This window comes from Pieris napi, chromosome 3, assembly GCF_905475465.1.
Source record: "Pieris napi chromosome 3, ilPieNapi1.2, whole genome shotgun sequence".
NCBI classification, from domain to species: Eukaryota; Metazoa; Arthropoda; class Insecta; order Lepidoptera; family Pieridae; genus Pieris; species Pieris napi.
Window position 1 is genome coordinate 10,765,589 of NC_062236.1, and position 16,040 is coordinate 10,781,628.

The 16,040-nt window shown below is 36.2% G+C and overlaps 2 protein-coding genes across 5 annotated transcripts; one reads left to right on the forward strand and one right to left on the reverse strand.

Moving 5' to 3' along the window:
• The first annotated feature begins 422 nt into the window (after positions 1-422).
• LOC125063709 (nucleolin-like) lies at positions 423-15,833 on the forward strand. Of its 4 annotated transcripts, none has more exons than XM_047670289.1 (10): positions 423-576; positions 891-1,276; positions 1,502-1,589; positions 3,568-3,754; positions 4,589-4,728; positions 5,121-5,259; positions 6,271-6,377; positions 6,945-6,976; positions 12,617-12,664; positions 15,691-15,833. In XM_047670289.1, exons 2-8 carry the CDS (start codon positions 906-908, stop codon positions 6,954-6,956), a joined length of 1,044 nt encoding a protein of 347 aa, XP_047526245.1. In that variant the 5' UTR covers positions 423-576; positions 891-905; the 3' UTR covers positions 6,957-6,976; positions 12,617-12,664; positions 15,691-15,833. The 4 variants fall into 4 exon arrangements, with proteins under 4 accessions (XP_047526245.1, XP_047526246.1, XP_047526243.1 ...); XM_047670290.1 differs by having other exon boundaries at positions 12,620-12,664; XM_047670287.1 differs by lacking the exon at positions 6,945-6,976.
• Positions 7,219-11,641, reverse strand: LOC125063710. The gene is made up of 2 exons (XM_047670291.1): positions 8,205-11,641; positions 7,219-7,579 (listed from the first exon to the last, which is right to left on the reverse strand). The coding sequence occupies exon 1, from the start codon at positions 11,247-11,249 to the stop codon at positions 10,164-10,166; it is 1,086 nt and encodes a 361-aa protein (XP_047526247.1). The 5' UTR covers positions 11,250-11,641; the 3' UTR covers positions 7,219-7,579; positions 8,205-10,163.
• Positions 15,834-16,040: the final 207 nt, after the last annotated feature.

Genomic DNA, 16,040 nt, shown 5'->3' on the forward strand with positions numbered 1-16,040 from the left:
ATAATAATTTATAATACTTGCGAAATTAGAGCTTCCGATTTTTTGCATTCAAACTAAGTTCAGACTTATACCTTAACAATTTTTTTAATAAGTAGTGCCCATTTGATGAAACTTACACAAATAAATTTCGTAAAATAAATTTAGTTTCAACCTACTATCTCTTACTGTGTAGTGTGTACTTAGACTGCAACTGTTTTCTAATCTGATGTGAGTAATGACTCTCGTATTCAAAATCCAGTACAATTTTGATGTATGGGAGTTAGACTTACCGCGAACTCTCGTTAACGGTCGTTAGATAACGGCACCGCTTTTTTAGGAAACCTAAGCTTTACCCTCTTTAACAGTGTGGACTGTGGTCTACTATTGCGTTTAGCTATGGTTTTAAGTTCTTTCGCTCTGTGCCTGAGTGGTTAAATTAATCTGTAAGTCAGAACTCAGAAGTCTGTACTCTGTACTCTGTAACATTAATGGCGGAATCGTTTGTCTAAAGCCGGGTACGCGTTATTTTTGCAAAAAATAGAGCCAATATTGTGAAACACTAGATTATTTGTAACTTGTAACGGTTTGATAATAACGGTAAGAAATACGTTAATAATTTTGCTTTAATCATAGGTTCCTGCCCTATGCCTTTTGCTTTTAAACATTGTAAGGCCAATACCCTAATGAGATTCGTGAATTTTCCATGTAACGCCATGCCCTCATGGCGCCTTTAGCGATGAGTAACTTTTGTTCAATGCCTTTTTTAACCCATGAAAGCAAATAGAAGACGCTGTCGTTATTGAGATTTCAAAATAGGTGGCTCTAATATTTTCCGTGCCTTAGAACGTCCTTGACGTTAGGCGCCAAATATTACTGGGCGACGCTTTACATGTAATGTATTTTTTATTCAGAAATATATTCCGAAAATGGTCGCGGCTAAAAGAGGTCGAGGCGGCGCCCAGAAAAAAAATGCTAACGCTAATGAGGAAGTAAGTCAGGTCCAGTCCCAGGCAGAAGCGATTGCATCGGTTGAGGAGGAAAATAATGGGGAAGCTCAACCAGAGAATCAAGAAGAGAACGCTAGTGAGGAAGCTGCTGAGCAGTCAGAAGGTGCAGATCAGGCGGGAGCTGATGCAGAACAGGAGACCTCTGAAGATGCAAAGCCAGAAGAGCCAAAGGAAGAAAAAGTAGAAACGGGTAAACTTCTAGTTGAGAACCTACCTTCCAGTTATTTGTTTGACTATCAAGACAAACTGAAAGAGTTGTTCTCAAAACATGGAGAAATCAACAGCGTAAAGTAAGTTCTTTTACATTAGTTTTCATATATTTAAATTTTACACAACTGCTAACATTCAAATATCAGTTCTATTTAAATAAGATTGTTATGGAGAATCAATTATGTATAAAGGGTTTTTAGTATAAAAACATAATAAATAACTATTGTTTAACAGTTCTGTATTGTAAATTGCATTCAGAACTTGTAAAGCGGAGTATTAATGAGAGACATTTTCTTTCTTTTTAGACGTGGTCCGATCATTGTAACTGAATTGACCACAACTCCAACATTATCGGCTATTGTCGAATTCAAAAACAAAGAGTCTCTGGAAAAGGTAAAAGTTTGTTAACATTTATATAATAATTTAATAGTTATATAACTAGTATTGTGCCTGTGATGAACACAACATCCTTAATGGGCACTCTAAAGCTAGATTTTTCCAAATTTCCTGTGTGACCCTTATATCAATGAGAATGACTATTTGAATGTTTGGATTAGCTGGTCTCCTATGATTGTGCTTGATTGGGTTCTTTTTTCATGTTTATAAGTTAAATAACAAAATTTATAGTTTTATTGAATGTAGTAGGAGATCAGCCCATTATTCTCTCACAAGTTGTTTGTGTTGTGTTATGTATGTTTAATCATCAAATCATTTAATTTGTATCATATACCCATCCAATAGTAACAGAACATAAATGTATATTGTATGTAAAGTAAGTATTACTACTGCTATATTTTAAACCTCTGATATAGTTTAAAGATATATCTATGCCGGGTTGAAATTTTCTTATTCTCTTGTAATCTATTTCCATTGTTTAGTGAATTTTCCCTCCAAATAAATCCACCCAGTATAACTTTATTTATTAGATCTCCCAGATCAGACTTCACACATGAGGAGAGTTGATATACATATTTCCCTTTCATCATCATTATCAATGGCTATATAGCCCCTTGTGGGCCTTAGCCTCCTCAAGTATACTTTGCTATCGCAATCTAGTGCTTCTTGCGTCCAATTTTGAACCCCTATTGTATCGAGGTCCTTGACAATTCCATCGCATCAACACAGCCTCGGTCTACCGGGTTTTCTCTTGCCACCAGATTGTGAGTTCAGTAAGGACCTTGGGCTTCTGTCGTCCGCCATTTTGAATTGGACGATGTTGGCGTCGTCAAGGATGTTATAAAATTCTTCATTGTGGCGAATACGCAAAACACCGTCGTCGCAAACAGGGCCATAGATTTTTCGAAGAATCTTGCCCTTGAAAATCCTTAGTAAGGAATTAGGTTTCAGAACCTTATGGTTGAGCAATGGTTGCAGCAGAGTTTTGTACAGTACAAGCTGGGTATTTCGCTATCGGAAATAACTACTAAGGCCAAATTAGCAGCGATTTGCTATCATACTGCGTCTACTGATCTCTCGGCTGGGATTATCACTAGTCACCATAGAGCTCACTGCTCAAGTAAACAAACTCCGCACATTAATCAAACTTTACGCTTTCCACGTCAAAAGGGTTTCTTGCTACTAATGGTGGTATGGTATATACTTTGGTTTTTTCCACATTTTTGTTTCGCGTGACTAGATCCAGGTCGTCTTACTCCAGTAATTGGGTGGACTTATAAAATATAGTACATCTGACTTCTAGTTCGTCATCTCTAATGTATTTCTGCAATGCTAAGTTGATTATTAGGCATGGAGGGCGTCACCCTGTCTAAGGCCATTATACGTGATAAATGCGGGGGCGACGTCACTTTGTATCTTCACATAATTAGTAGTAAATATTAGCCATCGTCGTTTTAGTCAGCCGTATAAGTTTTAAGGGAAACATATAAACATATTTCCCTTTAGATAATAATAATATTATACTGGTGAGGAAAACAAACAAATTTGATTATATAAGTAGGTTTTCCTTAGATTTATTTCCAAATTGTGATTTAAATTGAAATTGTTCAATATAATTTGAAACCTTGAAACAACTATGTGTTAATAGAAAAACAATACAGTCTTGTAGATGTCAATATTCATATGATGTAATATCTTATAATTAATTATAACTAAGTCTTAAAGCATAATTTACATCTTATGTGCGAAAAATAACAGTCATCATAGTAGTGTAAATAAATAATTTAATCTCATGTATATTATATATATATGTGTATATCAATAGGCTGCTATATGCTTTCAAATTCTCTAGATTGTACATTTTCAGATATAAAAATGTTTTAAGGATATTTTAACATTGAATCCTCTATATTATATTCTTAGGTTTGTTCTTCTCATCAGAAGTGGTAGGGAATGAGTTGATGTTTCTTTGCAGGCACTTACAGAAGATGGTTCAGTGCTAGAGGGCAATGCCATCTCAGTGGCCATAGAGTCATCGGCTGAGACAGCAGTTCTGGTGGGAGTGCCGTACGAGGCATCTACCGACTATGTAAAACTGCTGTTTAGTCAGTGCGGTGAAGTTGCACATATACATGAGTTCAGCAAGACAAAGTTCAAAATCTGTAAGTAGTATAAGTGAATGTCATGTTACTGATGCCTGGTATAATGTTGTCATTTATTAGCAACTTTTGAAAGAAAGAAAATATATTATTTATAAAATTAATCATCACAAAAAAATTTAAATACATTTCCATTATACAATTAGTCCTTTTAGTAGTTTCAGTTAGTAAATTTATTTAAGTTACCAACAGTACGTAAATAAATTACCTACCCTAGTAAAATATAATACTTATTAATATTGCTGTGTCTGTGAGTGAGTGAGTGTGTGTGGCTGTTTACTTAATACATTATTTTGTATATAATTTTTGTAGGAAGCCTTTGTTTTATAAAAAAAAATACTAAGAAAATAAATCATTTCGCTGGGCACAAATTTTATTAACGGGGGCGTTAGGGGCGGGTCAAGTATTACGTAGGCAGATAAACTGCAATTTATCCCCCCCCTCTTGCCAGCAAAAGTTAGCAAAGTTCTCAAAAATAATAGTACATAAACGTTTATTTTTTTGTAGGAATCCTCGAAAATGCATTTTGTTTTCAAGCAACGACAATGTGTGGGTTATATGTGTAAAAAAGTAAATAATTATTGTTGACGTAATCACCAAATAAGAAAATCAAAGACCCATTCCCTCTATAGTGTTTACGTAATACTTGAATGACCCCTTACGAGAAATGTTAATATTATTTGTGTTACCAAGAAAAGACTACCATGGCTTGTTTTCAAGTTTCAACAAACAATTATTGTAATGTTATTTTATGTATTTACGTGGCTTAGGGTGGCCAAATGATATTGTACATTGGACATGATTGACCTTACCTATATATCTTGTAATAATTGTCAGTGCGCGTCACGTTCCACTCGAAGGAGAGTGTGGAGCGAGCGTTGAAGCTGGATCGGGAGTTGCGGCTCAACGGGTTCCTCGTCACTGTCTCACGCTACCGCGATGATGATGAACAGAAGGCCCACGCTAACGCCAATAAGGTAGGTTTATCGCTGTTAAATGTCCCGTCCGACACCGTCCTATATATGTTGGATGTATAATGTTGGACTATATAATAGTCTTGAGACCAAAATATTTTTTATCTGTTTGAAGTGAAACTTCTTAAGGCGCATGAGGGTAACATTTTTACGATGTTAACAAGTTTATGAAACATGCGATGATAATTTTTTTTTTTTAGAATAGTTATTGCTTTGTGTTAAGGTAAATTTTAGAATGGACAAATGTTATATTGTTATTGGTCATAGTAGTTCTAGAGACGATTGTTCTAGTATATACAAGTTTATATCATCTCTGAGCACTTTGACAGCTAATACAAATTGATCCAAGTTTTAGTACTAATATATCAGTTCAACTTTAAACAAAATAATTTTAGGGTAATAAGCGTCAACACGGTGGTCGTAACAACACGAGCAGTAGCAGCGGCACCAGTCCTGCCCCACCCGCCACACGGAACAACTCCTTCCGTTCCAGAGGAGGAGCTGCCCCCTTCAACCCTAGGGGGAACTTTAGAGGTACCGATTTTTGTTGATAAAGCTTCACGATTTATAAATACAATTTTAAGCAGCAAGTTTTTTAAGCACGTTTTTACATTGGTGTGGTGGTAGCGTAACCTTTTTGTCCACGAGAAGTCTATTATAATTATATAATATTTCAGTATGTTTCTACTTTCTAAAACTCTATTAAAATCTGACGCAAATATATGAGTTTTTATTATTCTACGAGCTTATCCGGCGATTCTCGTGCGAACAGTCAATGAATGAGCATATTTATGATTTTAAAGTTATTATTTTCAAATTTTTTATTAGGATAGTAAATTAAATATAAATTTTAAAAATCAAGTATTTTAATGACTTGCAAGCAAGACATTTGTTTTGTTGGCCGTAGACAACTATCATTTTAGTCATTAGCGTTTTGTTATACCATTTGTAACAAATAAACAGCTATGATGTTATTAAATGAGATTGTTTTTATTATAAAAATTATATTTTATTACTTTATTATTCTATGGACGAATAAAAAAATAAAAAAAATATACAAATTGCAGCCGTTCTTGAGTTATAAATGGTACAACTAGTTTGAGTGCAGTGCTGCCTTATCGTATTGTGCATTATATGTATATAGAGGGTTTGTTTGATAAGTCGGGTTTCTCTTGTCCTATGTAATTTGTAAGAGCAGTGTTGGCCTAGTGGCTTCGGCGTGCGACTCTCATACCTGAGGTCGTAGGTTCGATCCCCGGCTGTGCACCAAAGGACTTTCTTTCTATGTGCGCATTTAACATTTGCTCGAACGGTGAAGGAAAAACATCGTGAGGAAACCGACATGTCTTCGACCCAAAAAGTCGACGGCGTGTGTCAGGCACTAGAGAGTGATCACCTACTTGCCTATTAAATTTTAAAAATGATCATGAAACAGATTTAGAAATCTGAGGCCAAGACCTATAGAGGTTGTAGCGCCACTGATTTATTTTATTTATGTAACTTGTAAATGATTTAACACGAGTTTTTTTATTGAATTTTCCCCAGGTGGAGCTCGCGGCCGTGGGTTCGCAGGTCGCGGTGGGGCTTACCCGCGCGGCGGCTTCGCCCCCGTCAACTCGTACCTGCCCCCGCAGCCATACATGGCACGTCCGGTATGTATACCCTTAATCTTTTATCCTTCATATTTAAAAACCGTGTAAACTCTATGTAATGTCACTCGATTTGGTTTGCTTCTATAATAGTAAAAATTTGAATCTTTCCATATATCGCCAGATATACATATATCTATAGATATTATGAGCAGTCCCTTCAGCGTCGCTATATAGAGTTTACACATAGCAACGTACTTTGAGTTCCTTTTTATGTAATAATAAAAAAATTGTGTCAGGCCTGTATTTCCATGTAAAATTGGGGTATACCGTTTGTTTAACATGAGTTCATATAATAATCATGTATATTAATAATAATTTTCAGTAATATTTTTGCTTATTTTCACTGCGACTTTAGCCAACACTGATATTTCTAAGCTTTATTTTTTGCAACCATTTCCCATACCTTAGATTTGTGCATTTTTTGTTTTTATGCATTTTTTGTTATTGCATGTCGCTTTGAAGAGAAATGAGTGCATAGAAACATGAGCAAAGAAATACAGCAAATGTACGGCGAATGCAGGACCTGCTGATTCTTTGCTAATAATTGCTTCTGTGCATTCTTTTCAGAGTTACATGTAGTCTTGTGAAGAATTACCCAGGTACTACCATTTTAATATTAATTTAATAATTCTATGTAATACTCATGAGACACATACTTATATCACGTACATGTTTTGGTACACTGCATGTTCTAGCCCCCTAGCTTTAGTGGTTTATTTGTAAAAACTAAAATCATATAATTCTTATCAGTGTGCAGCCTTTTTCAACGTTACCCTCATATGAACTAACTTAAAACTATATTCTTGGAAATCACAAACGATAAATAATAAATGTAACAAAACACTCAACCTAGGAAGTTTTATTCCTTACAAAACAATTTTTAATTAACTAAAATACCACAATCAAAATTATACGCAACCAGAAGACAATCTTTTACACAACGCCACCATAAATAATAAAAAACTCCCGCGTCTGTCACGTCCGCGCGCCAATCGCCACATTTCCGGTGTTCCCAGTTCCACTCCTCTCTGTTACCCCTCACTCGGTCCGACTTGCTCTGTGGAGATTGTTTTATAAGACGGCCGTTCCTGACAGTGCGGCGTCCTCGACCGCAGCATTACTTGCACCACTAGCATCAGAGCCATTTCTCTCTTCATTTGTTTCATCCCTTGCAACCTGCTCATTATTGTCTAATGCAGTCTCTGAAACGTAGAAGGAACTTGTAAGTAATTTACTTAGTTAAGTGTTATAGCCTGAAGCATATATCCTGGATTAGAGGGATGAAAAATGACATTTATCTCTATTTCTTAATTACCAGTACTATGTGCGCAAGCGTGCACTCAAGCGCACACAGATTAGGTCTATCAAAAAGCAAATATTACAGAATTAGATAGCTTCAGACTTAACACAAATAAAAATAAAACTCAGTATCTTGCCATACACTGTTGTAACGACAGCGGCTTCTAGTGCTCTCATAAGCGACAATTTGTTAAAACAGAGACCCATACATTTTGCATGTTCTCTAAGTGGCATAAACACATTAGCACCAGAAAAATTTGTAACAGAGACCCATACCTTTGTATGTTCTCTATGTGGCCTAAACACATTAGCACCACAAAAATTTGTAACAGAGACCCATACCTTTGTATGTTCTCTAAGTGGCCTAAACACATTAGCACCACAAAAATTTGAAACAGAGACCCATACCTTTGTATGTTCTCTATGTGGCCTAAACACATTAGCACCACAAAAATTTGAAACAGAGACCCATACCTTTGTATGTTCTCTAAGTGGCCTAAGCACATTAGCACCACTGACATCACTCACCAGTCTCAAAAAAAACTGAGCACGCATCCGGCGTCCACTCGCCTTGCCACAACATCATATTTTCAGCTGCAGCTTGGGTCTTTTTCCCATAGGAACCAGCTAGTAACTCTAACTCGTAACGGTGGCACGGTAACGCGCGAATAACCTTGTACGGCCCGCGCATGCCGGAGTCCAGTTTGCCGGTGATTTGTGCAGTCTTGCTCACAAACACAAAGTCTCCGACAGCAAAAGTGAGTGGCTGCCGTCGACCCTCGTTAACGTAGGCATCGTGGCGCTATTGATTAGTTGCAAGGAGTTCCGAAGCTCGTTGTCTGCGAAGAGTTAAAAGAGCCTCCCGATTGGGATTAGAGTTAGTAAATGCCACATCTCGCACTAACGATCTGATGACTGGAGTAACTGCGTCAATACCGACCAGTAACTGTAGTGGTGACATATGCGTGGTACTTTGCTTGGAGATATTCAAAGTGAGCTGCATCCTCCACAGCACATCGGACCATTGGGAACCTTTGTTGCCTCCTGAGCATCCCAAATCACTGACCCAATTTTGGAATGTAGCGCTTTCGAACATTCTAGCGCGGTCACATACTATTGTAGACGGTGTACCAAATAATGACTCCGCATTGAAAAACCTCGTTTTAGCTCGTCAGTGTTTTGTCTGTACAGAAAGTAGCCCTCGGAGCCCTGGGAACTTTTTTTTACGTGCTAAACATACAAGACAATGACTTATGTACTTATTTACAAACTGTCGCAAACTAGGAAACCAAAAGTGTCTTAATATTAAGTCAGTTGTTCTGTCAGTCCCAATATGATCATGTTCATCGTGGAACACCCTCAACAAGCTGAGTCTGTGACCCTTTAGGTCGGACACAAGAGTCGCGGGTCTTCCCCAGTTGGTGTATATTTGTAGTACAACAAATCATTTTTTTTTATCGCATACCTAGTATCGTCAAGCTGCCCGTCTCTTAATCTAGAAATTAACTCTTGTGTCTCCACATCAGCGGTTTGAGCGATCTTCGCCCAGCTGCTCAGATTCCGAATATGAGACACATTGGCAGTGGGAAGAGGAGGATTACATTACACATTGCATTTAAGCCCCTTTTCGATAATCTTGTAAATACACCCACCAGCGCGCAACTCGAGGCAACTGATCTTTTTTACGCTCCGTCAATTTTAATGAATTGCAATCAGTCACTATTTTAAAGGCTATACCAATTACCAATCAAATAGTGGCGGAAGTGCTGAGCGCACGTACGACAGCTAACAGCCAGCTCACAGCTGTGGTACCGCGACTCTGCGCCCCGGGTGGACTCACTAAAATAACCGACGACCCTCTTTCTCCCACCGGCATGTTCCTGTAACAAAATAGCACCAAGACCAATAGCACTTGCATCGGTGTGAAGTTCCGTAGGCAGCCGGGGATTGAATATCGCTAAAACCGGTTCATTTGTCAAACAGTGATTTATATAACCGCGAGCAGTTCCTGCTCAGCACCCCACAAAAATGGTAACCCTTTTCTTAACAACTTTGCTATACATTCAGTCTTAGAAGCATAACCCGATATGTAGCGACGGAAATATCCCGCTAAGCCTAGAAACTGGCGAACCTCCTTGACATTTGTGGGTTTTGGAGATCTAATAAGTGCATCGACCTTCCCCAGACTCGGCCTAACCTGACCATGACCAATCAATCGCCCCAAGTATTCAATTTCTGAGTCTAAAAAGGTAATTTTTTTTTAAATCAATAGAAAACGAAAACCCTGCTGTATTTAATGTCTGTAAAACTTCTTTCAACGTGTCAAGGCCTTACTCTACTGTCTGAATTTGACAGTAATAAAACGTCGTCTATATACGTAAGGGCTTTGCCAGCATCTATGTTTTTAAAGTTTTGGAAATGATTCTCTGATAAACAATTGGTGCATTGGCCAACCCGTAGGGCATTGTCAAATATTCATAATGTCCTTCAGGTGTCACAAGTAATTTTGTTAATATCAAACCTAGATGCCTCGCGGTTTCGCGTGTAAGACGGACCTGAACTACTAAAAGAACGAACGGTATTGTTAGATTGGCGGTAATCGTATTTAGGTTTTATATAAACAGATAAAAATTCAATCAAACCTTTTGAGTGTAATTTAGCATTTGCGGCCGCGGCTTTTATTTGGGGATCACTAATGCCTCTAACAACAATAGCGGTTTTCAGCTCATCAGATAAACCTTTAACGATATTAAGACGTAGCAAAGATTTACGCGCGTATTCCGCATAAGTAGAAAACTTATTAGAGTTTGTACTCATTACCTCAAATAATACAGAAGCCATGTCAACGTTACGTGGACATAACGACCTAAATTCTAGTTTAAAATTACTCCACGATCGATCATTTGTCACCCAATCGTTTAACCACAACTTCGCATCTCCTTTCAAACAACTACCTATCCGTCCTAAACATTCGTGATCATCCCAATTATTTAGAAGCCGGGCACGGTCAACCTCGTTGCACCAAACATCAAAGTCGTGTACATTTGGATCAAAAGGCGATATATAAAAGTTGTTAGACTTTGCTTTGAACAATGCAGTCAATGCTTCAACAATACTGCTCCCCTCCTCCTTTGCTTCACTGGTATTTATATCCAGTGTGTGTGGAATACTACCCTCAATAACCTCTTCAGCCATGCCTGAGCCTGGCTTACTAGCAGAACTCTGTACAGCCAAAGAAGTAGAAACTAAATGGCTCCCGTTCACAGGACGCGACGAACTCACGCTATCTACGGATACAGGTAGTCTAGCTTCGATCACTTCTAATCTACTAAGAATCCTATCAAAAGCTACATAGCGTGAACTATCGCGGCGTTTACGAGAGCCTCGAGGGCCGTGCGATACATAACGACGCCTGGAAGACCGATCCCGGCGGTTTGATGAACTACTATAGAGGCTTCTACCAGGCGGCGTATAACGGGAATCTACAGTATCGCGACGTGCTTCGCGACAACTAGAACGCCGTTTTTCGCGACTATGCCTTTGTCCCTCGAGTAGATACGAACGACCAGACATTTTGCTTTTATAAGAAATAAAACTTACGGCCGAGATGAGGTTCCTCCAATACTGAACACTAATAAGTACTAAATTTAAATAACAAACGGTCTAAACGCGTGGTAATCCCACTTCTGATCTTGGAAATCACAAACGATAAATAATAAATGTAACAAAACACTCAACCTAGGAAGTTTTATTCCTTACAAAACAATTTTTAATTAACTAAAATACCACAATCAAAATTATACGCAACCAGAAGACAATCTTTTACACAACGCCACCATAAATAATAAAAAACTCCCGCGTCTGTCACGTCCGCGCGCCAATCGCCACATTTCCGGTGTTCCCAGTTCCACTCCTCTCTGTTACCCCTCACTCGGTCCGACTTGCTCTGTGGAGATTGTTTTATAAGAATATTGATTCTTTAAACCCTTTTTATTGCATTTCATTATTAATTACTTATGCACACCTTAAAAACCTACAAAAAACCCACTAAGGTTAACCTTGATGCCTGAAAATAATTACAACTCGATTTAATACCCATCAGAGCAGCTTTCTGCCAAATTAACGTAATTAAAACTTTTTAATGAACTTTCGTTGCATACCTTACAGATTATTAGACTTCACACACAAAGATTATCTAATGATTTTTTTTCTGTCGGATTAGTGTTATGGGAGCGTTCAAGTATTACGTCACCCAAATTTTGGAGATTCTTGCCCCCTTATATGGTAGAAATATAAAGTTAAAATAAATAATTGAAAAAAAATCGTTAACATTGCAATCTTAAATAAAGTAGGACTTGCTAAATAGCACTAAACCTATTACGCAAAAAAATAAATAAGGCAATACTTCAAAAATAAGGTTTAAAATTACATTCCTATCTGTAGAGAAATAATATAACATCTATGTTAATTACATAATTGGCTTGGCTAAGAGTTGATTGACCGCTGCGTGTGATCAGTGATTTCACGGTCATTTTGTATTTATTCAATTATCTTAACTTTCTCCGTAAACAAGAAAATTTGTTAGTTCCTTTTACTGCGTGCTTTGGTGGTTTCCATTTAAATAATAATTTTAGTTTAAATTGTGGAACAAATACAGTTTTTTTTTGCGTTTTTATGAGTGTTTGGACAATTTAATACAAAAAAAAAACACAAAAGTACATATAAATACTATTGTAAAGAAAAAAAAATAAAATTAATTCTACGTCCAAATTACAATTGATCTTATCACTAAATTCTACGTCTACTTCTGATCCGTAGAGCGCGAAAAAATAATTCGGAAATCCATAGACTGTACCGACCGCCTTCTCTTGTAGTTTTTAAAATATTAAAAGAAACCTGAGTATCAAAATTGCAAAAGTAAATATATTGTTATATTTCAGCAGGGCGCCTTCATGGACGGACAGCGGCCGAACAAGCGACTCCGACAGATCGATGCCTCCAATTAACACTACTCTAACTCGAAATTCGTAGGTTTACAGGAGAAGCAATTGAATGAAAAAACTTGATAAAATCTTTATTATTACAGACATATTTATGATTTTTTTAATGTGACTAGCTGATTTACTCTTGCTTCAAACCCCATTAATAAAATATTGTTAATCTTTTTGGTTTTAAAGTTAGCACCAGTTAGCGGAATGTAACAGGTAAAACTCCAGTTCAAGATGAGAATACATTCCGCTAACTCACACTTGGCGGAATATATTAGGAAATGTTAGATAATACAGAAAAATAAATGAAATTCTATGAATAATAAAAAACAATATATTAGTTATGTCAAAAATTGAATTTGTAACTTGTTTACATTATTTTATCCAATATTTTCTCGTAATAACACCGATTTATATCAATTTATAGAAGTTGGAGTTTTGTAGTTTGGAATAAAAAGAAAATCTTCTGCCGTGTTACAAGCTGCTAATAAATATATAGCGTAATGTAACTCATAGTGTGTATGGACTTAGCGTTTTGTATTAGTAGATATCAAAGAAAAACAGGATTTTATCCAACTATTTTTGTTTTAAAATAGACAATTAAAACATGTACCTAATATTTATAATACTTCTGAAAAACATTGTAAAAATTTTATTCTAATTATGTAGCAGGAATGTATAAAATATGGAAACAAAGTTTACTTTAAATAGATATTTATTTATTTTGATTATAAATATTTATAAATGTCTTTTTAACACATTACGTACAGAGGTAAGAATATAATTATTAATTTAACTTAAAACTTCTAGAAATGAATATTCTTATACAATAAATCACAGTAGGAACTTAATATAAAGAGATGTTGAGGTCAAACAAGAAGCCATTGACATGTTGTACTATTATAATTATAAAATAACAATTAAAAGTTCAGTTCAAACTTTAATTGTTTACGTAACTACAAGTATTTTTTCCGGCCCCGCCTAGGACCCAATTTTTTAAAGGATTCAATCTGCTGGATTTCTTCATCACCTAAGCTATATTTATAACTCGGAACTCCTTGACTATCTGGAGAAGCTTCGATCTCTTTTATTTTATTCCAAGAAACTTTAACTTTACTAAAGTTCTTGGTCCAATTTTTTGCAACAATGCCTTTTTTAAAGCTTATAATAGTAGTTTTCGCTTATAATAGTAAATACTGATATTTCCATGCGGTGCGCTTAACACTTTCTGGAAATCGAAAACAGTGCATGCTTTTTTGTTGTCATTACTAGCTTTTAATTTGCTTTAGCATTCGAGCATATTCCTTCTCCTTCTGATGTTTTTCGTATATTTGGAGTTGCTCGTCAGTAACTGCAGGCGTGTTCTTAAATTGATGGCAGAGGTCACATTGATCTTTTTTAGGAACATGAAAGCCAATCTTCATATTATAATTTACTATATCTTTATATTGCCCTACAGTATTTCCCTACAGTCTGCACTTTACTATTATAACCATTTTCTGTACACCATTCTGAATACATAGTAAATTATTTTTGAAAATGATAATGAGGGATCTAAATATTAGGTGGTCGAATTTTTCTAACATAGTAAGATTCCATCGGTGCAAAAGAATTAACATGATCTAAAACACTTTGTTTCATTTCGTCTGTAACTACTTACGGTGATGTTTATGGTAACCTCCGCCATCAAAAAAAGTATCAAAATCAGTTGATTCATGGTTTTTTTGTAGGGCAGTATAAACAAAATCGTTACTTATGGAAAAAGTATTCAGGAACATATTTTTACATACTTTTTTAATGCTACTTTGTTTGTTTGTTTTGTTTGATTTAATTGGAAGATGGTAATGCAAAGTGTGTAATCGACGAACGTGTACATTTTCAAGATTCGTACAAAGTTTTTTACTTTTCTTAAAATAATTTTGCGCGTATTTCTTCAGTGAAAGTCATATAACAATTCAAACGACAACTATTAGCACAACTTCCTTTCATCTGTCTTGCTTTTTTACAGACCCTCTCTTAGAAATTTATTCCTGTCCCAAATTACATAAACGTTTTCTTTTTGTAGTTACCCAGTCTTCTACATATATATTGCGCTTACGCCCCGTGTCAGATCTTATCTTTGATTTTCTTTTACTTTTTGGGGTACTGGTCTCATTTCCTAAAGAAAAGGATTCATTGGATATCAAAGACGTAGCAACAGATAGAGGATTCACATCTAACTCTGAATTTTGTTCATTTGAAATTGTACGCAGAGGTGTGTCAGTTGTTAAATCTTCTTCGGAACCATTTCCCTGTATTAGCGTAAAGTCTTTAACAGTTGTCGACTGCTCTAAAGTGTCATCAACGTTGTCAGAACAATGACTAAAGTTACAATAAGGTGAAGGCATTGGAGTACGTTCATTATCATATTCACCATTTTCTGCGCCACATGAAATGAGGGATTTTGTTAAGTCTTCGTTGTTGTCTGGTCCATAGTTTTCTACGAACGGACTGTGTAGTCAGTATTATCGGAAATGGTTTTTGAATAACAAAAACTAAATTAGGAGAATAAGGTTTCATCGGTGAATCGTATGTTCACGTCCTTTATGATCTGGCTACGGGTCGAGTGAGCTGGAGAGATAAGTTGTCTTGAAAATAAATACTCGTTTTGGTCATTATATTTTCACTACGCTATTAGCTAATTAACACATAAAAAGTGCACAAACGGGCGAAACACCGCTAACTGTCAATGTCGGCGAGAATTCCCCGCGCGTCACCCCGCCAATCTTAGTTGGCGGAATATATCTCGCGGGCCGCTGCCGTGCGTGCAGCATACACTCCGCTATATTGAGATAGTGGTTTGTCTACCACACGATTGCTGGAAGTACATATACTTAGCGTTATGTAAATCTCAAAACTTTTTTGTTTCTCATGATATTTTTACAAAATTTGGTGGACTTAATCCTTATAAAATAGTTAATCAAATTACGTGAAAAACGAAATTTTCAATTTTTTGAGTTAGAGTAGTGTTAATTGGAGGCATCGAGATGTAATATAGTTGTGTGCGTGAGGACGGACTACAGTGCGTGTGTGTGTGTGTTGACGGATAAATCTAGCCAATTGTATTTACTAAGTACACAGATAAATTTAATTTTATTGTCTTTTGACAGCTAATAAATGATAATATCAATTATGTGGTTTTATTTTTTTCCAAAATTATTCGACAGTACATGATCGATATATAGGTAGGTACCTTTCAATTTAAGCAAAACATAAAGAAGTAATAAATTATTGCTTGCCTATTATTGTATATATATACTTATATTATATGGACAAAAGTTTACACTTAAGATGTTTGTGATTTACTTTTTGTCAACAATCTTCAGGCATAATATGG

Excerpts from the sequence above, each read along its gene's own strand:
- LOC125063709 (XM_047670287.1), top strand. The coding sequence starts at position 906 with ATGGTCGCGGCTAAAAGAGGTCGAGGCGGCGCCCAGAAAAAAAATGCT. Across the intron at positions 4,729-5,120 it reads CCCACGCTAACGCCAATAAG|GGTAATAAGCGTCAACACGG; the intron begins GTAGGTTTATCG and ends AAATAATTTTAG. Across the intron at positions 6,378-12,616 it reads AGCCATACATGGCACGTCCG|CAGGGCGCCTTCATGGACGG; the intron begins GTATGTATACCC and ends GTTATATTTCAG.
- LOC125063710 (XM_047670291.1), bottom strand. The coding sequence starts at position 11,249 with ATGTCTGGTCGTTCGTATCTACTCGAGGGACAAAGGCATAGTCGCGAA.